Source organism: Coturnix japonica, chromosome 19 (genome assembly GCF_001577835.2).
Source record: "Coturnix japonica isolate 7356 chromosome 19, Coturnix japonica 2.1, whole genome shotgun sequence".
NCBI classification, from domain to species: Eukaryota; Metazoa; Chordata; class Aves; order Galliformes; family Phasianidae; genus Coturnix; species Coturnix japonica.
The window spans coordinates 836,841-863,366 of record NC_029534.1 but is presented as its reverse complement, the minus strand read 5'-3'; the positions used below and the strand labels follow the sequence as shown (position 1 = coordinate 863,366).

Sequence of the window (26,526 nt, the reverse complement as noted above, 5' to 3'; positions counted from 1 at the left end):
AGAACTGGCTTACTAGAAACATACAGGACTTAAAAAGAGCAAGCAACTCTTCCTTGAGCTAAAGCTGCTGATGAGGCAGAGCAGCCTTAGCATGCGCTCAGTCCCTCAGATTCACCTTTGCTGATTTTTTTTCACTTAATGGGATTTTGGAGGCTGTGTGTAAGCAGGATGCTCAGGCTGTTGGCATTGCTGATAGAGGCTGTGCTGGGAAGCAAGGCCTGGGGCACCTCTGGGAACACTGTGTCTGCCCCGCTGCAAACTGTGGTGCAACTTGATGAAACCCTGCATCTCCTTATGCTTTGTTCTCCTTTTGCGCTGGGAAAAGGAGAAGCACCCACGTGCTTCAACAACACTGGTAGAGAAACTTGATGGGCTCTCAGACTTCTTCCTTTAAAACATATTTTTCTGCAAGATCCTCGGCCCCAGATGAAAGTGTGTATTCCTGCAGGGGATGCATTTCAGAAGCGAAGCCTCCAACATAATTCTCTTCTCTGCTTCCTTAAAGATGTCATATCTTTCACCCACAACAAATGCTATTGTTGGGAAGAAAACAGAAAATTGTCAGCCATTCTTCTGCAATGAAAGCAGCAATCTTCAAAGCTAAAAACAATAGCTTCAGGGTAACTCAATAACTCCTTAGACCATATGAAAACAGGCAGTTTGTATTTTTGAGGCATCGAGATTAACAACTGTTTTATCAGGCTGGAGCTGCCCCTGAGGATGCTCACAACTAACCCAAGCAGGAGCTGGGATGGTGCTCCATTAGTGCATGGGGGTCTGTGCTTGCTGGGTGGTAGGAGATAGCTCGAATCCTGCTTTTGTAACTGCAGAGATAATCACAGCTGGTTTTGAGCATCAGCTTTCATGGAGGAAGCCATCAGTTTTGGATAAGCATGGATAAGCCTGACAAGAAAGCATAATACAGCCCAAAGTCTGGCTTGTGCTGTCCCTGATCTCCTACAGCAGTTTCACTGAGATGTTAAACAACCTATGACTTCTCAATCAACAAAACAATATCTAGATTGCCCCAAACCAAGGGGTGATTTGATGGGAGGGAATTCAGTTGTTTAATTCAAAGTATAAACACATATATGTCAGTTTCTTGACCTACTTAGACTTCTAAACATTAGAGCTGCTTTGAAGCATATCTTTGCTGGGATGAAGACCTCTTGAAATTTTTATGAGGAGCATCTTTTAAATTCTATAACGAGAACTTTGTTCTTATTTATCAGTGAGATTTAATTAGCACGATGCACTACACAGACCGGCGTTCATTAAGCAGTTGCCACAATCTGTGGTACCTCTTTATTGGGAGGTTTGCATTCTTAAGGTTAAAACACTGCGTGCTACTTGCAGATGGTCAGCACCATTCCGAGTCACAGCAGGATGAAAGCTGCTGTGGTGTGACTAGAGCACAGCTGAAACACAAATCAGTGCAAGAGATATCTTAATTATCTGAGAGAGGACTACAGGAAAAAAGACCCGAAGTAACAAGTATGCGTGCACTGACTTGTAAAATTCACAGTAATTTCTTATTGCTTTTTATTTTAAAAGACATACTTTTTTTTTTCATCAGTATGAAGAGAGCTCTATTCGATAAGGAAGAAAAAGCAGGTGTCTGTTTTCCACCTTCATCTGCACTGCAGCTGACTTTTGAGTGATGCTTCTTCAGCTCACCTGCATCTGCACCCTGCTTGTGCCTGGGGAGCCACAGGTTGCACCCCAGCCATCTGTAGCTTCTGAAAATCTTTGAGTCTTCCCCTTTATTCAGAGCTGGGAACTTAATGTAAGGGATAGGATGGTTGGTTGCCCTTAAGCACAAGCTGCAGCATCTAGAGAGCCCACAGAGCCAGGAGTAGTGTGCAGCAGGGCAGGGATGCTCCATTTCTAAGAGGTCTGCTGAGCTAAAGCTCACAGTTAGGCTCTTAGGGAGGAAAATCTGAACCTTGGATGGTTTGATTGTATCCAAGCAGATGGACTTCTTTTTTTTTCATGCTTCTGAGATGCTTCTAACAGTCAAATGAGAGGATGCTTCCATGTTGATAGGAACAGGGGTACACTGCAAATTGCCCTTAGTGAGAGATTACCCTTGAACTTACCATAGAATAATAGAATGGTATGAGTTGGATGGAACCCTTAAAGGCCATCAGGTCCTGCTCCCTGCAGTGCACAGGGATATCCACAGCTCCACCAGTGCTCAGAGCCCCTCCATCCTGACCTTGGCTGTCTGCAGGGATGGGGCACCACTGCTTCTCTGGGCAACCTGTGCAGTGCCTCACCACCCTTATCACAAAATCATTTTTCCTTATTTACAGTCTTAATGTTCCATTTCCCCTTGTCCTATCAAGGGGACATAATATCATCGACTTCACGCTGATGTGAAACAGAGCTCTGGTTCCAAAGGTTTGATCCTGGCAGGGTTGCTTTTATCATCTCTTAATGTCCTTGGGAATGTAGAGCCCCTTTTCCAAAGGTCTTTAAGTATCGTTTTGTTTGTACATGTAACATGAAGTAACAGCATTTCCTAGCTGGACTGAAGGGTCGTGAGATGATTCCGTGTTGTAATATGGGCTATGCAGGTATCTTGTTTAATACAGCAGAGCTAACAGGGTTTCTTTTCTGATCAGCCAAAAAGCCCATATTTAAATCACTTATTAAAAATGTTTTTTAATGCTTTGCCAAAATTTCAGTGAAGTCGCTCTTCTCCCTTATCTGTTTCTGTTAAAGGAGTCGGAACTTAAAACTAGCTTCAATAAGAAAGCGATGTAGGAATTAGCATTCACAGTGATAACCGGAATCTGAAATGCAAAGCAGCAAAACTAAAGGATATTTGAGCTGTAAAATATGATTTTGCTGTTTCTCAGTGGGTTCTTTCATTTCCAAACTCAGTCAAGATTTGAAGCCGTTCTGGAAACTTCAGAAGTGCTGATCCTGAAAGATACTTATTGATAATCCTTGCAGAGATCTCTTTTTAATATCCTTGAGGGAACCATAAAGCAATCTCATAAGCTAAAAGCACAATATGTTGCTTGTTTTTCACAGCATTTCACTGATGTGTCAGTGATGAGCTGTCCGTGCTCGCAGCCTGAACTTAAAAATTCATGACATCTGAATAGAATCATTGTAATGTAGAACTAAATATGGTTCCAAACTTTGAAGATAAAACTGGGGAGAAAAGTTACTTTTTGCTGGTGTAGCGAAGGACAATTGTAAGGCTGGAGATAAAACTGTGCTAACTAACACCAAGGATGTCCAGAGTTGGCTTTGGCTGCTTGTTGGCACTGTGCTGCCATTGGATATTCTAAAGTCATTTGGATGAGATAACCTCTGGAAACCAAGTTATTTTTGTACTTTGAATTCATGTAAGTGGCAGCTAGCGTTCATGGTATTTTAAGGCGCAGAGATTTTAGCTAAAGGATTACTGTGTCGTTAATCAACCTGCTGAATATTCATGATTTAGTGGATTTTTTTTCCCCCCACAGAAGGAGAGAATAATTATTTTGGCTAGCACTTGAAAAGCATGTGTGCTGTTGATAGAACCTCTACCACAGGAGGCAAAAATAGAACTCTTCCATTAGGCCTGGAAGCCAACTGATCTTCTTGTTGTGTTGAGGAATATGATTTAGCTGGGAAGTATTGGGAATGGTTGGACTAGATGATCTTATAGGTCTTTTCCAACCTTGATAATTCTGTGTGTGATTCTCTCCCCAACCCCAATCAATCCCCTTTAGTTCTTCTCATCTGCTTTGTAACTCTTAATGACTTTTGGGGGATAAGAAAGTCAGACTGCAGGAATGTTAGTGAGATGGTAGTTAATTTTTTTTTAAGTATAAATTAATTTTGGGTTGTTTTGTTGTTGTTTTTTTTTTCCTTGCTTTTTAGTCAATATTCCGTGATAGCTCCGTGCCAAAATTGCTTCAATCTCACTTTTTACAATTGGCCTTTTATAATTAAAATAGATCTTGCTGTTTCTTCGTAACGCAGCAGCACTTAGTTCAGCATGGCACAGTGAAAGCCTGCTTTAAAACAAGCAGCAGGTGCCCTCCTGTTTGCACAACTCCTTCTGCTCCTGCTTATCTTGGGGCTGCATGGCCTTGCTTTGGTGTAAACAACTAAAAGCAAAGTGTTTTCCTTTTCTTTATTTTTTTCCTGGGTTATCACGTGCCCAAACACCCCCCAGCCATGCAGGTGTAATATGCTGGCCAGTATAAGCTGTCCTGTTGTAGGGTATCCCTTAGCTGGGTGGAGCTCCCCGGATCAGAGCTTTACCCCCTTCAGGTGTAATATGCTGGCCAGCAAAAAGCTGTCCTGTTTGTAGGGTATTCCTTAGCTGGCTGGAGCTCCACTGTATCAGATCTTTACCCCCTTAAGGCAGCTGGGCCATCTAAGCGGGTCATTTCAGCGTCTGACTGCAGGGAAGCTCCTGACGCCGTTTCCTTTGGGTTCTTTCGTTACTACACCGATCGCATCCGTCGGGCGCAGCGCATCCCCAGGCGGCGCACATTGCCGCATCCCGGCAGGTCCGGCTGTTGGGGGCAGGGGGCGCTCCCTGCGGCCGCCGATCGGGGCGGGGAACCGCACAGCTCCGCACCGCCCCCGCTCCCCGCCCCACCGCTGCTGCGAGGAGGAGGAGGAGAAGGAGGAGGCGGTGAGAGGGGCGGCGCGGTGGGGACCGCCGGGGCACGTCCATGTCCCCTCAGCACCGCGGAGCTGCCGCAGGGCCCCCCCCGAGCCCCGCAGCCGGGACGCACCGTGCGGGGCATGAAGTTGCGGCCGACCGGGGCGGGCGGCCCCGGCTGCGTTGTCCCCCGTGGGGCCGTAGGGGCTGAACGAGCGGCTCCGAGCCGTGCCGCCCGCTGCCGTGCGATGTGCGCTCAGCGGCATCCACCTGCCCGGCCGGTCCCTTAAAGAGGCGGTGGGAGGTTCCCCTCGGGAAGTTTGATGGCTTCTTTGAGGAGAGTCAAAGTGCTGCTGGTGTTGAACTTGATCGCGGTGGCTGGATTCGTCCTTTTCCTGGCTAAGTGCAGACCCATCACGGCCAAGAGCGGCGACTCCTTTCATGACATCCATCCCAGGGCTGAAGTGGTCAACTTGACGGCCCGCGGCATCAGCTCCATCCAGGACGCGGTGCTCAAGAGGCTTTCCCTCCTGGAGGACATCGTCTATAGGCAGCTCAATGGTAGGCACCGCTCTGGGGCACCGAGGGTGAGGTGGGGGGTTCGTGGAGTTTTGGTTGTGAAACCTTATTGCAGCCCTTTATCTCATGCACGGGCTCTCGGCTCACCGGTGTAGCATCCCATTTCCAAGTTGTGCACCTTGCACGGGGTGCGAGGAAGGTTCAGCAATTCAAGGCTGCCTTCAGGATGGGGGTGCAAACAGCACCACGGTTTCTGCATCCAAACAGAAGGATGTTCCGTGGCCGAGCAGAGCAGCACGTGTTATTGATCAGGGAATGGCTTCGTTGCCTCAGGAGTAGGGGGTTTGTTTTTGGAAATGAGCTTTTAAATGGCTGTTTGGGTGCAGAAGGTCAGAAAGCAAAAGATGATTGTGAGAAGTTGAGCAAACAATTCAGTATTTCCTACAGCTCAGCCCTAACGGCTGCTAATTGAAACCTCCGTAATGCTTCTCTTTATAGCACAGCAAAGGGATTTCTATTAAAATCTCACCAGGTTCAGTAGTTCTGAGATGCAGAAAAGGAGTTTTAAAGATGCCATGCGGGATAGAGGAACGTTGTAAGGGCGTAAGAAATGTAGGTGAAGCATCTAATTAAAACACTGATGTGGAAGCTCATCTTCTTTAAATTGGTCCCCATAGACTCCCAAGTGGCAGCGTAGTCCCAACCCAGGCTCCCATTTATTCCTTCCCATCTCAGTAGCGTTAACAACTCCCAGCTTTAATGCTGCAGGATTGGAGGAGTCGGTGCTCCTGGCGCTGTCAGTGTGATTCTCTCGTTGGCTTTTGAAGAGGAAAGTGATGCTCGGCGCTGTGCTGGCAGCCGGTGTGTGCTGTGCTGTGTATCAGGAGAGCAAGGTGCCCTTCCTGGGGGGGGTGAGCGTCTGTGCTTTGGGGATGGGGTTGCACAAAGCGAGAAGCACTCGGCTGAGTGGGTAGGTGCTGTTTGTGCTGCAGGAGAAGTTTGGGCACTTTGCTTATAGAGGGGCAGCAGGTGCAGTTCAGGATGGGAGACCTGATGCCAGGACCGTGGTATCAGGTGTGTAATAGGGATGCTATCTGCCATCCCACAAGCACACAGAGACTGATGAAGTTAAAGTGATTGCTCTACTCCATTGGAGGGGAGTGTGGGATGCCCTGCAGTGCACCTGCAGGCTGGTCCTGGAGCCATAGGTGCAAGCAGGGCTGCCCTGGGTTAGGGGCTGGAGCTGTGCACCCCAGAGCAGGGGAAGCAGGGATTGTGTATTTGATATGTGTGTTTTAGAAGTGCTCTGGGTGCTGGGCAGTGTCTGCATTGGGCTTCAGCAAGGCTTCACTAAGGGCAGCAGTGCCCCAACCCCATCACTCTCAAAGGACACCAGCAGGTGGGACGGGAATTTGTTCTGCTGCTTGAAGTTGTATTTTGCTTTCAGTCTGACCTGTGCTTCAGCATGCATGAGGCGGTGCAGCACAGGGTAAGCCTGCAGCTTAGGGAGCATCAGGAAGCGTCTGGGCATGGAGTGAAACCCAAGTAGAGTTTGGGTGGAAGCGGCTGTGGATTCTGTCTGCGTTGCAGCACTTGGCTGCCTTTCAGTGGGAGTTGGAGCTATTTTTACAGAGGCGAATCTCTTAAGAAGCACCGATTCCGTGCGGATGAAATGAATGATCAGATCCCACAGCTGCTGTGGTTTCGGCTCTTCGGAGCAGAGGAGCAGAAAGAACAGCTCTCTGTGGTGTGGCAGCCCTCGTTTTATACGTATGCCTGTTAATTCCCTTAAAGGTCGGGCATAAAAACAAGCTAAGCAGCGCTGTGTGCCTCAGGTCTGGTAAAGGAATGGTTTTACACCTTCATTCCCTCTGAATTACGTATCTCTGCGTTGTTCTGGAAGCAGTGCCAGGTTTGTTCCTGCTCTGCAGTGTGATGCTCTGTGCACAGAGAGCTGACACAAACACATCCTGACCCACTGCCCACACTGACCCTCACCTGGAACATGAGAATACTGACCCGAGCTGGGGTTGGTCATTAATCCCATGAAACATTGCTTGTGCTTGGTTTTCTCCTTTCAGTCACTCAGGGAAGAACTTGTGAGGAGACTTAGCCCTGTCCAAGTGTGTCTATCCAGTCTTTTTGGCCTAAAACTCCTGGAGATCTATACATATGCCTTGCTCCTTCTAAAGTGCTATTCTTGCTCCTTGTCTCATTGCAGTCATTGGTTCTCCGTTTCCCTCTGTGCCATTCCCTGCAGGTGCTGCCCCTGTGCTCAGTGTGTGCTGCAGGTGACCTTGGAGCAATGTGTCGGAGGCTGTTCCGTGGGCATCTGCTTATCTGAGAATTCAGGGAATTTCTAATTCCTTTTGTCATTTTTATAGATGGAATTTTCTCATTGGGCAGATGCTGGGAGGAAGGTAATGGGAGTCTGAAAGGAGCCAGCGTGCTTTGTTTGGGATGTTAACCACAACTTCTCTTTGTGATCTAGGGTGGGGTTTTTTGTTGTATATGTATTTTGTTGTATGCTCTTGAGGTCAGTATATGAACCGTGTGCTCATGAAGTAACGCTGCCGTACTGAGAGTCAGAAGTGAAGGGAGGGGGTGTCTGAGTGAACCCCAGGTTTGCACATGGGGAAAGCCAGCAAATCCTATCAGCTCCCACTGAGTGCTTTGAGCAAACAGAAGGGGATCGGCTCAGCTGCCCGCTGGTTATCTCAGGCAGGTATTGAGCCACCTCCCAGTTGTGCTGGGGTAAACATCTGCATGCCTACTTGCTAGCAGAGCTCCGGGCCGTGCTACCTGTGCACGTCCAGCAAAGCTCTGGGTACTGGGTTAAAACTCTGAGCAATGAAGGAACCGCTGGAATAAGTGGGCCAGAAGATGGGTGAGCAGAGGCAGGTTTCCCCTATTGCTGAAGAAGCTCACAGAGCAAATTGCTGTTGTGGTTCAGTTGAAGAGGAGCTTTAAATTCCTTGGCAGTATGATAAACTATGCTCTTAAACAAGCTTGTGTCTGTGCTTTTGCACATGCAGTTATTTGCACATACTGAGATATGAACATGTGTGTGGCAGCAGCCTCTGTGCATACAGATTTTGCTCTCGTCTGCTTATCCCATTGAGAAATTAACTTTGTGTGGACGTCGAGGCAGATATGGTAACACAGCCTTTTGCGTGGTCTCCCTATCCCCCTTGTAAAGTGGCTCTTAATTAACTTAAAACACTTTAGAGATATGTGGATTTACTTCCCATAAGAATAAGATAATGCTTATCTTCTATAACACTTATCGTCCTCAAAGTACATTACAAACTTAGCTAACTACCGAGTATAAAATTATATATGTAAATAAGGCAGATTAGAAGCCCTTCCATCAGCCGTTTAGTGGCGTGTGGTAGTGCTACACCCACAGCTGAGCAATACGAGGGTTTCCTAACAGGTAGGTAATACATAACTGAAGCACAAAGAACTGCTCTGATTAAGATAAACAGCTAAATATACAGAACCGAGAGTAGAGTAATTCTCCTTATAGGCAGAACGGGCCAAACTTTAATCACATTAATGAAATCAAATCAAGCCAGATCTTCATGGGAGCGTAGCCTTGCTGCATGAAACCCTTTGATATTGGAGATGGTGACGTGGAGATGAAACAGCACAGTGACACACTGCGATGGATGTGACTGCTGTGTTAACTGATGGTTATCACACTGCATCGGATATACTTTCTTCCCTTGTACTGATGCCGTGACGTTTCTGAAGTGGAAACAAACTATATTACTTTACGTAACCTTACATAGCGACCTGATAAAATGCACAGCTTTCGTGCTTGTTATGTACCTGACAAATCAGGCTGCCTTATTCCCTATTGGAAGTAATGGCAACTGTCCAGATTCAGAACATGCTTTTAAAGTTCTCAACTTAAGCTCAGTAGGTGCCAGGTGAGCAGCCTTCATGGTCTGTGGGCACCCGAGGGCTGCTGCCTTTAAGTTGTGCATTGAAATTAAGTCTGATGCTGATCAAAGGATGAGCAGAGCAAGTACTATTAAGAGAAATAGTAGAGTTGCAAGGTGAGGCTTCACAAAGTCAATTAGGAAGGGTCTGGAAGCTGAGACGTTAATGTGGCATTTAGTTTACAGCCTGACTGGGAGGGACTGATAGATAATTTTTGTTTTCGATCATTGTTTGGCATCATCATCTGAATATTCACAGTCGTTGGCAATGAATGAGTAATGAGCCACGAGCACGTTTGTCATGCAGAGACAGCACGGAGTCATGAGATGCAGTACTAGCAAATAGTGACAACGTTGGCATTTTATTCTTGCATGTCAATTTGTGTCTGCCTGACTGGAGGAACAGAACCTGGGGTCCATGGTGAATTTTCCAAAACCACGTCAGATTTAGGCGACCGAATTAGTTGTGTGAGCTCTCAGGGATATACCATAAGCTGATAAAATCATTGTGGATCTGGCAATATTATTTCCCAACCTCAGCAAGTCCAGTAAGAGACATTTGGAAATGGATGCATTTGGCATCGTGCGGGCGTCTAGTGACAGTGCAGAGCCTGCAGGCATCCTGCCTGGCTCCCAGCTGCCACTCCGGAAGGTCACGACTCCACTGTTGGAGCAGTGTCACATCTGCTGGGCTCACACCGCATCTTGGATGCCCGAGGGCTGTTGGAGTGGCAGCAGGCATTGCTTGGACAACAGAGCGCCCTGCTCGCTGGAGATCTGCTCTCATAGAGTGGATGGGCAAAGGAATTTGGCTCTGGATGTATGCTGACTGTGTGTGTGGGTTTGGGGGTGTCAGTCCTGCTGTTGGCCATCGCTTTCCCTCATTGCTTCTGTCCTGGCAAAGGCTGCATGTATTTCCCACATGGAAATACAGTGTGTAGCATGTGAGCAACTCTGGCTTAGTACAAAAGAAAACAGAGAGGAGCGCGCTCAGGTAATTAAAAAGGTTTTTCTTGTTTTGCGATTTACGCCGCTGCTCTTTACATAAAACCCAACAACGTGGTCCAGCTGTCACAGCAGGCTGGCAGGCTGCCCGCTCTCAGGCTGGGTGAGGATGTTCTGCGTGCTGATATATCTTAAACAGGAGGTGTTTCCAGCAAGATGTCCCTATCGACGTCTGCAAACGGCCGTTCAGACCCAATGTGCGCAGTATTGACCCTGCTGTGAGTCAACAGCAGTGATTCAGCTCCAGTAACGTATCCTAGTGGTACAATATTATTTCCCCTAAGCAGGTTTGGGAATTCTAGCAGCCGTATTTTCTGGCCCCCAATCCCCGTGGTCGAATTTCTTTAGGAAATTTTTGAATGCTTTTACATTTTACTGCTGCAAGCACGGCGAGTTCTGCCCGTAAATCTAATAGCTCATCGACCTGCGTTCTGACACTGGCTGATAGTTACCTAAAAAATAATGCAGTCGTGATGCAATGAGAGCCCTGTGTAATGCGTTACGTTCAAGGAGGGCACTGTGTGGAGCTTTGCACTGCTGACACAGAGCCATTCCATGCTGCCTCTGCTGCAGCCTTGTAGCTTTGGTGCTTGCATTGGTGCAGAGATGCAAAGTTATCTGTATTAAGACTGATAATTCCCTAAAATCAGGAGTGAGTTGGATAAGGGTTATCACACTGTAACACAAAACAAAGGAGAAACAGAGTGAGAATCCATTTAATGATATTTTAATGCTTGCTTTGATTCTCTTACTGGATTTAAAATAACTTTGGTTGGCCTTTATGTGTTTTTCACACTGCACCCTCTCCAGTGAAGGATGTTGGAGCATTGGATGCTTTAAGTAGGTTGGAGCATAAAAGCCATATTCTGATAGATTTTATTGCGTTTTTTCCTATTTGTGCCAGCAAGACAATAATAGTAATAACTTATACACATTTCTAAGCCTGTAGTCCCCCCATGGAGGGGGATCCATCCACCCGTTTCCATGAATTTCAGCCTCCAGGTGCTTTCCGTGTCCCCATGAGGCTGTTGGGGACAGGTGGGCTTAGCAGGATGGAGCCAACAGCATCATACAGGGGATCTGTGGGCAGGCAGAAGCTTTCAGGTAGAGATGTGCCCCTCCAGGAGTGTCTGGCAGCAGCTGTCGGCCTCCTGCAGTGCCTTGGGTGAAAGGTGCTCCCAGGGTCAGCTCACACCGAGTTCTGGTTGTCTTTGGATCAAGCACCGAGTCAATAAGTGACCTTCTGGGGGAGCTTTATAGCAGCTCTACGCAACCATTAAAGGAGAGATGTTGAGCAACTTTCCAGAGCTAATTAATGCTGTGTTCCCTGTACGCATTTCCTCCCTCCTGATGCTGCCTCTTTGATCCCATGCAACAACATCAGCCCTTGCAAATTAGAGCCAGCTGCCACGAGAGGAAGAGGCGATGCATGGCAAGGAGTGAAACTGCCACATCTCATCCCAGTCTGAGGCACCCGGTGTGATTTACGTCCTTTGTGCAGCTGTATGGAAAAGGGTGATGTTCCCCTGGATGTCCATCTCTGGTAATGATTGGTACAACCTCGTATCCAGAAAGGAGTGAGATAAGGAGGCTGGCGTGGGTGGGTGAGGTGGAAATCAAGCATGGGTGCCTGGGCAGGGAGTGGTGCCCACCTGAGTGGGGACCCTCTGTTTTGCTGTGTGTTTGGATACACAGCCCTTCCTTGAGGTTTTGCTGTAAGCTGTGGAAAAATGGGCATCTGTAACAAATGTGTTATTAGCAATTGGGTATTTTCTAGAAACGAGGTGTAACTGAAAGGATAGGGAGCTCCCGAAGACCTTAATGCCAGGCTTATTTCTGTTAGTGGGGCATTCAGAAGGTGTGTGGGTCTAAAGGCTGGGCAGGTATCATTAGCAGCGTGAAGCACAACTGTAACCTCACCGTGGCAATATTACAGGGTTTGTGCTGAAGCACATTTGTAACCTCTGTTTTCACAAGTCCAGAAATGAAGCTTTTTTTTTCTTAATATAGGCTGAGCGCTCAGAGTGTGTGCAGGCTGGGTTTTGTCACATCCAAATGTATGAAATGCCGGCCTATTAAAATCTGCTTTAATGATCTCTTTTTCCCATAACTCCTAATATTTGCCATTTACTAATTATGATGTGCCTAAGTGTTTCTCATTTGTAGTACGTCTTTTAAATACTGCAGCTGTCCTAGTTCCCAGCTAACTGCTGGTGATTTTTTTTCTTTAATGTCTCACAGCAGCGAGTAGCACCATTGATTTTTTTGCAGGTTGGCATTAAGCGTTCACCTCACACTGTTCTTCATTAGAAAGTTTTTGATGTAAAGGTCCCTTGGGGAAGCAGCCGCGGTTGGGCTTGACAGAGCAACAGCAGAGCTGGGGAGTGCATACGTCCCCAATGAGTGTTGCCTTGTGTCTTACACTGGTGCTGAGTCAGAGAGGGCAAGCTGGAAGAGTGAATGTGTATTTCTATATGGACACACATCTGTCAGCTCTCCTGCTTTATCCCTTTACATCCAGTGCAATAATTCCTTCTGACTTAAGAGAGACCGGTGCCAGGTGTATGATGAGCTGCCATGGTCCTTCTGCACACGTTTGCAGCCCCAGTGCAACTTAATCCTTGTTTCCAAGCCGTAGGTGCCTTGTTTGTTGTGTGGAAGCAAAATGCTGCTTTCTGTTGGAGGTTGCACCTGACCTACAACCTCGTTTCCCTCCCTTTCCTTCACAAGTTCTTAAAAATAGATAGCGATATTTTCCCTTCGTTTCCCTTTCTCAAGCCTTCACGCTGAGCCTTGGCTTAAAACCTTAAGAGCTGAAACTTAAGAAGTTGGAAAGAGAAAAAAAAGCTGATCTAGGAGTCTTTTGCCTGGATCAGTGGAGCAAAGCAAGAGGCTGAAGTTGCACAATTGTGAGTCAGAACTTTGCTGAACGTGCTGCGTCAGGATCTTGTGTGATGTGATTATATTTGGAGGGGCACAAAGGATGTGTAATGGCTGGGGCTGAACCTGGAGGTTCAAGCCCCGTTTTCAGCCTTGGATTGGTATGAGCTGGGCTTCTCTCCCATCAGTCCCTTAAGCTTTCACGGTTGAATCTGAGATCTTTTTTCCCCTGCTAGGTCAGTACGACCCTTTGTATTTCATTTGCATTGTGTTATGTCAGAGACCTGCACTTCAGCTATGTACCAAGTTCAGAGCTGGGTGGGAGATACCTGGCAAGCTTTCATTCATTTTTTAACATCTCAGGGTTTTATTTTTGACAAGTAAATACAGTTTCATATTTATACCCATGCCAGGAATAAATCGAATTAGTCTGAAATTAACTTTTGCTCCTACAATGGTTTGCATGTTTCTAATATTAAGGAGATAAGGGGAGAGAGGAGCAAACCTGCTTTGAAGGCGAGCTGATTTCCATAGCAGGCAGTGACCTACATAGCAGGGGGTGGGGAGAGTGAGCTGACTCGAGTATGGGCTGTTCTTTATTTATATGATTTTAAAGGATCTGCGTCAGTGCTCCTGGACTGAGTCCTCTTCTGCCACTCACCTGGGAACTCAAAGCCAACAAAACCTCATTGTCCTTCAGGAGTCTCCTCTGGATTAAAAGCTTTGTGCAGAGGCATTTGGTTGATAGCAGGGTTCAGGTGTGGCTTCAGTGGAACCACAGTTCAGTGTTTTTAGGAAGCCCGTTCCATCGCTTTACTTAAATGGGAAGGAGCAGCGTGCCTTGTGTTGGGGCATTTAAGTGCAGGAGATTTGGGAACATCCTTATAGAGAGATGCCAAGAGGTGGCAGATCTGGAGAGGAGTCTGACAAGGAGTCGGTCCCATCATAGCAGGAGCTGCAGAACAACACTGCAAGGCTTGTGCAGTCCCCAGGGCTGCAGTAAGCAACGTGAGCGTGCACAGCTGTAGCTCATTGCTCTGTCTCTGGGGTGATCGTTTGCTTTGGTGTAAAGTCAGTGTGATGTGTGCCCAGATCAGAATGACTGTCACTTACACCAGACATTGAAATGCATTGATTTCTGCAGAGAAGGGTGATGAGTCAGTACCAGAGATTGTATAACCTGTTCGGGAGCCAACACTCATTTGGCTGCAGGGGGCTGCCTGCCCTGCTCTCAGTATTTACCCCATTACAGCCTTTATGGCTGTACTAACACCTGCAGGTCCTACAAGCTGTCCAACAAACGGGTTTTGCACTGTTAGGCTCACTGAGAGAAGGCTTATTTGGCTCTTCCTGGTTCTGTATGAAAATCATAGGACAATAGGATGGTGTGGGTTGGAAGGGACCTTAAATACCACCTGGTTCCAATCCCACTTCCTTGAGTCCAAGTCAGCCAAAATCCATCCAACCTGGCCTTGACCACTTCAGAGATGTGGGGCATCCTCAGCTTCTCTGGGTGACCTGTTCCAGCTCTGCCATCATACTGAAGAATTTCTTTCTTTTATCCAGTCTACATCTATGCTCTTTCAGTTTTAATCATAACTTGATTTGCATCACCTGCAGAATAGTTTGTATAACTAGGACCTGAGTTGGGTGCAGGTCATGCACTGCAAGAAACAGTGAGGAACTAAGCTCTTGAATGCTTCTAAGTTGATACTCTGCTCCTGAATTTGAAGGAGCAAGGTGTTCTTGTGGGCAGAGAACACACTGTTGGTCTGAACTGCTGTTTGAGAACATCTTGACTGAGCTGTTCTTAACAAGTTCAGGTAGCAATGAAGATTCACTCCTTTATTCAGACAATATAGTATGAAATTTTCTCTTCTAACCCTGTGCAGTGATAGTGCACAGTGTGCCTTGCCTTTGCCTGGAATATCCTCCTCCTTTTTCCCAGTTCTGGAGTGCAATGAGCTTAAGACTTCCCTGCCCTGCAGGTACTTGCATTTCACTGCAGCCATATGCTGGGTTTGCAAAGCCCATTGGGAATTGAGCAGGATCTGTGAAGCAAGTTAAAAATTAAGAAGCAATGAGTAGGTGAGAAAAGGCTGCTCACAGCCTCTGAAGGGTGTTCCTGCTCCTGTCTCAGCTTGGCTCTACACAATTACTGTGCCCTGTTGCTTTTTTTTAATAGAATTTCTTTTTCTGTGACTCAGAACTCAACTCTTTTCCATTCCACTGTTCACTAAGAACAGCGAATCTGAGAGGTATAGAGGAAGTCCCATGACCTGCTTTCAATGTATGTCTTCAGTAATGTGTAAAAGAAAAGCTGAACACAGAACAGCATGGACTGTTTGCAGCTATTCCTCTTGCACGGTGATCCTTGCATCTCAGTGTTTCCCAGTCTTGCATGATAGACTCTCTTGTTTAATTTCAGAAAGCAGCAAAGCTTTGATTTTCACTTTTTTTTGTAGCACTTGTATTTAATGTGTCTGTCGATACGGTGCACTCCAGATTTGTGTGTGCCGATGGTGCAGAGCGTAAACCGCCTGAACTGAAATGTAAAACATCAGATATTTTACAGTGTCATTAAAACAAGTTGTGTCTATAGTAGGGTTTTAATGATTCCTTTCAGGAGGATTTATTTTAATATATATAAAATAGAAAAACTTTAATCAGCTGGACTGCTGCAGAGATAACAAGGCAGTGCTTTCTTAGACATTTGTCCGTTTGTTTAAATATTAAAACAGGTGAAGTTTAATTAAAAAAATCTTATTTTGCAGGGCACTTTAGGTAATTCTGAAATGCCAGCTGATTGCTTGCAGCCCGGTGTGCCCAGTTAGAGAGAGGGGAGTGAGCAGAGTATGTGATGTGTGTGCCTGGAGCCTCAGGGCCACATCCTGCCCTGCAGGGAACCTTGTATCTCCTGTCTACCCATGTTACATGTTACTGTCTACATGTTACATTTGCACTATGTGAAAGCAGGACTTGGGGGTCAGCATAGCTCAGCAACTGGGAGGTGTCCTGAAAGGGAATCCAGCATGTCATGTACCTGCCTTCAAATAACTGGTAAACAAATTGTGGTTGTTAATTTCCAAGGTCTTTGGGGTTCTCGGCCAGTAGTGACCATCTCTGCCAGTGCCCAGAATGTTAAATCTGAGATCAGAAGTCCCAAGGGTGTTTTGGGACACTGTGAGTTGGTCTCCTAGAGATGTGATTCAATCTGTGGTAACACAGATGTGGGAAGAATAAGTCCCCTGAGTCCCAACGTTTGCTTGGTGTCAGCAATCTGCTTCTTTCTCACCATCTTTTCATTCAGTTGTTCTGTGGTGAGGTTATAAGCTACAAGGATTAAACCTCATGCTTTGAAACAGAAAGCACTTCTGCTATCAATTGCTCCATATGGACAGCACGGACAAAGAAGGCTGAAGGCCCATGAGAGATGCCCCAGAGTTTTTGTCCTCAGGATTTGGGAGCTGGCAGAGCTCAACTCCAGGGAGGAGAGCTCAAAGATGGTTGAGCAATGGTGATGACAGTGTCCTTTTTGAGATGTGCTCGTCCATGGCACAGGATAAAGACATTCCCATGAGTCCAGAGATGGAAATAACAACAGCAGAGCTCTTGGATCCAGTTGTGAGAGATGGAACAGATGGGCTCTTGTGTGCAAACAGAGCGTTTTATGCATTTGCTGGCACAGCAGCCAGTTGTGTTTGTTGGAGGAGTGGAGCTCCAGTAAAGCCAGACCTTGGAAAAGCCCTGAAAAGCATGTTTTCCTGAGAAAATTAATTAACTAGTTGTTTTTTCTAATGCACATAGACTGACAACCTGTGCTGGTGCACGTGGAGGTTGTGTATTGCTGAGCCCTGTGATTTCTTACCTCTTGCTCCTTTGAAGCTCCAGTGATTCCCTTGTACTGCTTTCCTTGTGTGCCTGGGATACAGCAGTGCCCCATATTCTGTGTAGCTTTGGATGCTTTATCTTCTTTGCTGAGCAGCTCCATCACTGCTGATAGAGCAGCGGAGGTGGGGTCTGACTCAGTGGAACATCCTGGAACCAATGCAATCTTCCAGTTTAAAAAAAAAAAACCCTACTGCAGCAGTGACATAATATAGCCAGTTCTGTGTGGAAGTGAATATAGAAAACTGTCAGAGAAAATCTGTGTTTAGGATCTGTGAAATCAGGTTGTTAATGTCTTTGAATATCCTTAGTACCTGTTTTCCAAGTAGTGCTTCGTAGTTGCTTTCTGGTACTGACGTGTGCTGTCTGGATGTAACATACCTGTGAGCTTTCAGCTTGGACCAAGCCTGTGATAAGCAGCTTCCTTTTGGCAAGAGGTCTCTGCATTCCTCCCACTGCTCTCCCTTTATGGCTTCATTTCTTCTGCTTTGCCATTTGATTTTGTTTTACAGCTTGTAGCATGAGATCCTGAAATCATTTTCATCTGTTAAACAAACATCTATTCCTGGGACTGATGCTTTAATTTAATAAAACACCTTTTATTGTGGGTCAGCTGCATGTGGCAGTTTGTAATGAGCCTCACTGGAAGCCCAGTGGGATGGCAATGTGCAACACATCGGGGTGCTTGTTCTGAGCCCCAAAAGTGGACTTTGCATGAATTCCACCCAATTTCTATTTCTTCTGCTTTTCCTCAAGAGGTTCAGCTCTGGTTTATTTGGACCACATGCTGTCTTTGAAGGTTGGTGCTCAGACCTCTAGAGGAGGGGACACTGAAGCCAAAGCTGAAGTTGCCAATGAATGTTGTAGTTGGTTTGAATAGGGTTGGTACTCCCAAATTACATAAAACAGGACTGGGTGCTTAATGCTACTGCCTATTGATCACCCACAGGCACCTGTTATTCTCTAAAAATGTTGTCAGTAGCTTCCAGGGAGCATAATGCTCCACTTATGGCTGGAGCTTTGCACATAAATAACTTGTTAAGAGCTGTGGGAAACCTCTTGTTGTAGCCATCGTCCCTTGATTACAGGGAGTTGACTCTTTCCTGTGTTTGCCTTGTATTTCTCTATTAAGGACATAGGATTATCCTGTAGCAAGGAGCATTGCTGTGCGGAGAAATCTGTGCTCAATATCTCCAGCCTTAACCATTATCATGAGAAGAATAGATTTCTCCTCTTCTGTGTATTAAGGACATGTTGTGACTTTGTGGAATCGCTGCAGGAGTAAATGATGTATGAAATGAGAAATCTCTGCTCAGCGCGCAGAGACACGGCCAGAGCTGTAAAATGTTCGGCTCAAATGCAGCCAGAAAAATCTCTGAAGTATCCAGCATGAGCCCCCATTCTTCCTCTGGTAAAGCATGGTGGTGAGCCGGCAGCTCATGCCACGTGTGTTCAGCACTGCAGCATGGGAGGGAGCGTGGGAAGGAAGGTGATTGCAGAACAGCTAAATGGAGGAAAGCTCGGTTGTGTGAAAAATGCAGAGGTAGTTTTTGGAAGACTTTGATATTTAAATGTCAGGGCTGAGAAGTTTTAATGGAAAACAAACCAAAACTACAAAGCGAGCTCAGTAGCAACTGTTGAAAACAAACAATAACAACAAGAAAAGGTTTGTGTTAGAAAAAAGTTGTGAAATATTGTGGAGGTCATTTCAGCACTTTGGTTCATGGACAGCAGCAGAACCTCCAACCCCTGGTGGTGTGGGTTCCCCAGATGACCAACCTGTCACTGCCTGTGCTTTGTAGAATAAGCTCAGTTCTCTATGGAAAAAAGCATTTTTCAGCTCGTTCCAAATCTAAGATCTTTGCAGAGAATTCAGTTGGAGAACAATTATTCACAAAGTACATTTTTCTTCTCATCTTTAACAATGAGGTGGAACGACCGAGAGAGATAACTCTCTTGGCCTCATACCAAGAAGCTGCACCAGTGTTCCTGGGAGGGTGCCTGGAACTTCTGGAAAATACATCATCACTTTGGCCAAGGCCAAGTTAATGAGTTAAAGTTATCTGCACTTTCCTACAGCAGTATTAGAGACAAAGCCTTTCCCTTCCTCAGAGTTCCATGGCAGACAGGTGAAATAGACCCCTTGGATGTTGCAAACCTAGTTCACCCCATGTTTTGTGGGGGTGTGGGTGAGCGTGCCTTGCTGGGTTGCCTCTGTGCCTGCTACTTCTCACAGTCCCCCTGCTGCCATCGTGCCTCCCCTGCATCTTTCTGACCATGTTCTGTGCTACGTTGATTCAGGGCTGGAGCTGAGCACTGATAGCAACAGCTCTGCTGTGATGGATTGCAAATCATCCTAGCATAGCTTTTCTCTGTCACAGTGTTAGGTATGGATAATATGGGCACAGCTGACCTCTTGCAGCTTTGCAGACACCTTACCTTCTGATTTTCGTGGTGCTTTCTTGCTGCATTTGTCACGTGCGAGGAAAAATGATGGTGTTCTGTGCCATCAGCTCCTTAACCGTCACCCTTGCTAAGTCTCTGCCAGGGACAAACAAATCTAAGTTAGGGAGGGGAAGAGATGGAGGAAAAGTAATTTTTTTTGTTGTCACACAGATGTAGCCCTTTGTGCTTTGCTATGCATTTCAGGCATGCTTGATAAGCTGTAAGAGCTTCTACAGTGCTTGGAGAATGAGGGTACCTGATGGTTCTGAGGTTTTGCTTCTGAATCACAGATTTATGTCATATTCTGTTGAGAAAATAGCTTTATGGAGAGCATATCTGGATGCTTCCAGCAAGGAAGAGTATAATGCAGGTCTTCCACCATCTGATCTCTCATCAAGGGGTGTTCTATGGAGTTGAAGGACAAGCTCCTCTGTCCTGAAGACATTGGAAATGAATCTGTGTGTGCTCACCTGGAGGTCTGTTTGCTCTATATGCCATGTGGTGCTCATAGTGTTTTTGCACGGCCACATCCTCCTTGACCTTCTTTGTATTGGGAACAGCTGGCTGCCTTATCCTCAGGTGTCCATCTTCTGTGCCTGAACGTACTTCAGTGCTGCTGGGTGAGACCCAATGGAAAACTTCCCCAGATGTTTTTTGTGTGCTGGGGGGGCTTTTACCAACACTTTCAACTGGTTATTGCAGGAGCATTCTTAGTAGCGCAGTAGCCACATCTCAGGTTTTTCCTACTCACTGCATGCTGTAGTAAGGTTACTATTGTGTTGAGCTTCCTCATTCATGCTATGTAGCATGATTAACATTTTATATTCCCTCGGCACTGTGGTGCTGTTATGTCTGCAGAATTTTTTTTCAACATTATGAGTTTGTTCTGCGCTGGCAGAAAATAGCAGCTCAATAATTCCCAATTAGTTTCTGACCATCCCTCTTTTAACCTTCCTCTCAAATGTGGATTATTTTGGGTACCAGACAATACGAGTGCCGCAGTGACTAATTGAGCAGATGATATACGAGTAGTTGGGGATGCATTGGCCATTTGGAGCTCTTCTGGCAATCTGCACTGACAGATTGCTGCGGCCGGCACCGCCAACAGCCCCAGAGCACAAATGGGGCACTGGGCCTGGGCTGCTGGGACGGCACTGCTGGACCGGTGGGGACGTGCACAAAGTCAGTAGTGGAAGAGTCTGATTTTATTGCTTTTATTTACTTTTTGATAGAGCGCATCAAAACCCAAGTGAGTTGTTTTTCTCAATACACCGATCGACCTACCCCCCCCCAAAAAAAATCCGTGGCACCATATTTCCTTGTCCTTTATCATAAACTCAAGAGAAAGCCTTATCAGTATCATTAGGAGATGTGGCTTCTATTTTGGGAAAGATGTGTTTCAGTTTTCCCTTTGTTAGGCCTGCAGGGGGTACAGTACATCACTTTGAGGCTTTTACTTCTGTAGCTTCAATTCTGTCTTTTTTTTGTCCCTTCTGTTACAAGCTAATGTCTATGAAAAACGATAATTAGCAGCTTTGTTTTAGATTTTCATCACAGTCTAATGCTTTTAAATCCATGTTTCACAGTAAAATTAATAGTCTGCATTAAAAATGCAACCACAGAACTTCACTGGGGTAATGGAGTAATGTTTGTAGGGAAATGTAATCAGCTTGTGGTAGAAACCACATGTGTCTGGGAGCCTGCAGAACATGGCTGTGGTGGGAGCCTCTCTGCCTGGGTTTGGAGGGAGCATCTCTCTCCAGTGTTCTGCAGAGTGGTTCAATAAGGCTAATTTTGGGCCGTTGGACAGGACCTCTCCATCAGGGCAAACTGATGTCCCTGGAGGCTCGGAGCCCTCTTTAAATAATGCACAGGAGCACTGCATGCTTTGTAACTCTGCAGCCTTCCCAGGGAAATTGATGTCTTTCATAAGTCTGGTTCACAGAGTCTCATTTTTTGTGTCTGTGCAGGCTTGCTTCACCTAATAAACTAGCGGTGTGTTGGGCTATAATTTAAGACCTGGAGATCAATGTATTTTTTTTTTTTCCTGTTTAACAACTTGGGAATGAATGCAGAGCTGTTCAAAAGGGGCTGGTTAATGCTAGTGGTTAGCGAGATGTTAGGGGCAGGCGTGGTGGGTAGATGAGCCAGCAGTCTCATGGGTGAGTCTTGGTCCTGGTTTATATTATCCTCTTCCAGTATCTAAGCATTGACTTCACATTAAATACCTGGGATGTTTTGGGGCATCCTCTTTGGCCACCTCCTCCTGGAGATGCCTCCAGCCAGGAATGTGTGGCAGCCAGATACCAGAATGAAAGAATGACTTGGGTTGGATCCATATCAGACCACATGACAAGTTGCTCTCCCTGCTGTGTATAACCTCCCCTCAGGTACTGGAAGACCACAGTGAGGTCTCCCCAGAGCCTTATGTTCTCCAAACTGAGCACCCCCAGCTCAGCCTCCTCTGGGTCCACTCGAACAGCTCAATGGCCAAGGGCAGCAATGGAGGCATGGTGCAGCTCTGCAGGTTGGTGGCATTAGGATGCCTGGCACCAACCTCCCATTTGTTGTGCTGCTGTTAGTGCTAATGTTGCACTGTTTATGTTAACGTAATTACATTAACATAAACAAAATGTTTATATTTGTCATTGCAAGAGAATCATCGTTCACTTCCTTTTCCTGTCTCTCATCTGTGTTGCACAGTCTTATTATTTTTTTGTGTCTTGTAGTCTTAAAATAAGTCTTTATGTATCTTCAGATACATCTTTCAATGCAGAAGCTCCTGAATCCTGTTTTCTGTGTAAGGAGATTTTCAAGGGAATGGTATCAGATGCTCAATTGCCATTGAGTGTCAAGAGGATTTAAAGGCTAAACAAAAGAATTAATGCGATCTGAAGGCCAAACTTCATCAGGAATCATTAAGATTTAGGCTTCTTACAGCATCCAGGCGTAGGCAGTCTCATGTGTTTAAGTTCATTTTGCTAGTAGGGCAACTCAGCCATGCATTAAGGTACACAGGATTCCTCAGGTCTGCAGGACTTTGGAAAATCCAAGTGTTTTACTTCCTTATGCCTTTGGAAATCTCTTCTTTCATCTCAAGGTGTAGCTTTAGGTGTCCAGTACCAAAAGCCTCGGTGCCCAAAGCATCTTTTTGTTGTTCCTCCTTCAGAAAGCAAGCTTTTGTTTTGCTGCGCTGAGCCCAGCAGTGATAGCAATTACAATTAGTAACAATGGTCTCCAATATCTCTCAGTCTTTTTCACCATGACAGAGATTTTAATACATTGTCTGAAACGTTTGCTTTGAGACAGAAGTGCGGATGTCAAGTTTCACCCTGGAGGAAATTCCTATTTTCAACTTGAAGATATAGATTTTAACAGAAATGCTGACAGCCTTCTAAGGACGCTGCTCCCGCAAGAGCCAGGGGATAACACACGATGCTCTGGATCTTTAGTGACGTTAATCTTCCCAAGAGAAGAAAGAGATTTGATAATCTAGCTGCACCAGTCGTGAGTTGTTGGTCTCTTGTGTCTTGAAGATGAGTGTCAAGAAGTACCTAAGGCAGCCCGTATTGTTTAGATGTCCCCACTCGATTATTTAAACATATTTGTGTCTGCTTCTGGACTGCTTTGCATTGAGTGTGAAAAAGACACTGATATATACAAAACACTGAAATGAAAAGGTGATTGTTTGTGTGGTCACTGCAAAGGCTGCCTTTATCTTATGTGTCTTTTCTGGCTTTAACTGTGATATCTTGTTAAAGGCCACGTTGTTTTATTTTCATGTATGAAATAATTACTTGTTCTTTTCTTGATCCCACTCAAGAATTTGAGGTTTTTGTTTGCGTGTTTGCTTCTGTTTGATATTAATCCTGGCTCTCATAAACGTGTTCTGCATTTCCAAGTGCTTTCATACAGCAAAGCATCTGACTCCCTTTAGCATAAAGGTCCAGCTTTTTGGTTTTTGTTTCGTTTTGAAATTGAAGTTTAGAGGAAAAAGCTGTGTTGCATGTGACGGCGTGCTCGTGTTAAAATGAAGCTCAAATGTGACTAGAGCCAAGTGGTTTGCTGAACTAGGTTCCATCAATGCTAAAATGGGGAGGAATTGCAGAGAGTTCCTCACCAGAAATGGCTCCTGGGACAGTTTTAGGCTTTAGGCTTCCATGAGCATCACCGCGGTTCTTTCCATCAGACTTAAATTCACTTTAAAAATCCATTACAGGCCCTATTATCAAGGGCACTATTAAACCCCTGCAGCATCTATCTCTGCGGTGTATACGTTAAGTGGATGATCTATTTCCAGAGTAAAAGGTAGTATGACACCATATATCTCAAAGCTGCAGATAACTGTGCCAGCAGTTAAATACCTGCCTTGATTTGCACAGATGTCAAGCACGTGTTGTCTCCTTCACTGCCAGATGCTGTCAGGTGTCCAGGTAAACTTGGCATGTGTATGAAGCAAAATGGAAGCGAGTTGTGTTCTCCCATGAACTTTATGGAGTTGGTATTCGCTGCCAGCAGAATTCATTTTCTCGCTGGCACAGGGTGTGATGGGCTTTGTGCCTCAGAGTTCTCTGGTTGTTAGTGGCTGTTTTACACACATATACTGCCATACTGTCTGCTGGGGATGGGGGCAGGTGGGGATCAGAGCATCTCCTTTAGTGCCCCAGGGGAAGGTTTGTCATGTATTTGCCCCACAGCTGGAAACATCTGGCCTGTAAAACAAGTGCCTGGTGGGAGGAGAGCCTATAGATACTGTGTGGCCAGCTTGTATAGCCACCAGCAGTCTCTGCATGCATTTAATATGCAGCACAATTCGCTGTGGCTGGGCTTTTTGCTCTTTGCAAGGTACGAAATACATTTGTGCTGCCTCAGTGGGAAGGAAAATCTGTTGCTTCGAGGACATGGGTTGCTGCAGCACATGGGAGCACCGTGCCCAGCCACAAGACGGAATGGAAGCGAGTTAAGAGCTCCCGAGATGACAGATTTGCTGATGTACAGCAGCTTGGGAATGCGCAGCTCTGCTGTGAATGAGGCCGGGCTGTGCAACAGGTTGCGATGTGCTTCAGCAGCCTGATGAGGCGATGACATGGGAGATAGCTTGGGATAGAGTAATGCTGCTTGGATCCGCTCCAGCAAACATGCCTCTGCGCTCCTGTAGTGCTTTTTCTTTAATCTCTGCACATTCTTCTCCTTTCTTATCTTAATCACTTCTTGCTGCCTTCGAAAGGCAGTGCTCAGATATTATTGGTATTTTACTTAGTGTTTGTGCTAGTGCTGCACCAGCTACATCTCTTGTCTGGTGTGTTTATTTTTGAGGGGTGCACAGATGTACTGAGATACCAGAAAAAGAATATATATATTTTTTCCAATGAAAAATAAAAAATCACCCTATGAAAGTGCTGATTTTCATTGGGATTCCATTAAAATGGCATTGAGCTGTACGTATTCTAAAGCAAAGCCTGTTCTTCCTTTGCTGTTACGTATGTCATGTTTATATTTGCATTTTAAGATCTGGAATGTTCGTTTCTCAAGTAACAAAATGGAGAGGTCTGCAACTAGGTTCCATCAATGCTAAAATGGGGAGGAATTGCAGAGAGTCTGGGCAGCTTGTGCTGGATGTTTGCTTGGGAAGCTCCAGCCGCCCCCCAGGCTTCCAGTACAATCTCCGTGTGTTTGCATGCTCCTGTTTTAACCATCCCTGTATTTATTAGGAATATCTGACATGCAGAAATCAGATCTGCATCATAGGTGCCTCTGTTGTGGGTACAGGGGGGTTTCTGCTCTAGCTTTAGCTTGAGTGGTTGGGGATTAAGACCCAGCACAGCCCACTGGTGCTGAGCTCTTGCAGCTGTACCATCCTTGAGGACAGTAATAGAAGCAAAGGAATAGGAGAGGAGAGGGCTGCCTGTGGGCCTGCACAGCCCCATGGAGGGGTGATTAGGCTGTCTTCCTCCACAGGCAGCTGCAGACAGCCCTAATGTGTTAGATAACATTGCGGTTCAGTAGCCGCATGCTAATACAAACTCATCTGTCTTCATTTACCATCCTGCTGCTGTTCTTTCCATTCCTTCTTTCCTTTTCTTAGCGCTCAGGTTGGCTGACGTGCTGATAGTTTATCAGCTCGGTAGGGCTAAGCCTTGGTGTTGCTGGGCTGGGAGATGACGATGGGGTGCTGCAGGGATGCCCGCAGTGCTGGAGCCGGCAGCATCTGTGTGCGGCTGGTTGAATTACTGAGAGATTCTCAATCCATGCTCCTGATCCTTAGTTAAGCTGAAGAGCTCAGGGCTCTTCCGAGAAGCTGCATTCAGGTAGCAGATTTTCTACCTAAACCTGCCTGCGTTGTCACAAGGGTTATTTTCCTGTTCTTTGCCCATAGAAAGCTGCATAAAAACAGCTGCTTGCTGTTGCTTCAGGGTGGCTTTATGAAGCAGATTGCTTGGAAGTCTGACGTGTTAGGAGTGGGGTAAATGGAGCTGCACGGAGCTCTCGGTGGAAGTTTGGGCCATGAGGTTTTTTAGTAGCTGGTACCAGCTGGTTTATTTTAACGTAATAATGAATCATGTGAATGGGAACACGGCCTGTTCCTTGAGAGTGTGATCAAACTTGAGGGGAAGAATGGAATTGAGGTATTTGTTGGCCAGAAAAGGGCACTACCTGAAAACTTTCATCAGAGACTCAGAATGTGGTCTGTTGCCAATTGGGTGAAATGGGGCTTAGTGCCTTATTGCTGGGGCTGCTGTGTTACGGGGTGGGACCTGGTGTGTGTGTAATGATTTGCAGCTGTTTGTTATCATTTTCATTAGACTAATGCATAGGTGACACTAATGAAAGTTTCCTGATAGTAATTGATGGGCCACTTGCCTTTCTTTCCCACCATACCTCATACTGCCCAGCAGAAGTCAGCAGAAGGCATTTTCTCCCTTTCTCAGCCCTTGAGAGGGGATGTTCCTTTTATAAAGCACAGGCCAGGGTTGTGAAGAAAGCCAACGGAGCAGCAGCCAGCTTTGGCTGGGGATGTGAGCTTCGGCACTGCAGGAGATCAAGGCAGATTTGGGAAAATCCTGCTTAATCCCTGAAATCTGAGATAGTCCAATCTCATGCAGTTCCCCTTCGGAAGCAGAGCACAGAGCCCTCAGACCAGGTCCTCATCCCCGCTGAGACACAGACTGAGTGATAAATTTGTACTGATTAACATCTTCTTCCCTGAGTTCTACAGTCACCCGG

General features: G+C 46.0%; 1 protein-coding gene across 1 annotated transcript in view; it reads left to right on the top strand.

Moving 5' to 3' along the window:
• The first annotated feature begins 4,710 nt into the window (after positions 1-4,710).
• GALNT17 (polypeptide N-acetylgalactosaminyltransferase 17) overlaps positions 4,711-26,526 on the top strand; it is a 127,476-nt gene continuing 105,660 nt past the window's right edge. Inside the window, exon 1 of the mRNA XM_015880996.2 lies at positions 4,711-5,179. Coding sequence (XP_015736482.1) covers positions 4,942-5,179 — 238 coding nt within the window. The 5' untranslated portion in view covers positions 4,711-4,941. The remainder of the gene's footprint in view (positions 5,180-26,526) is intronic.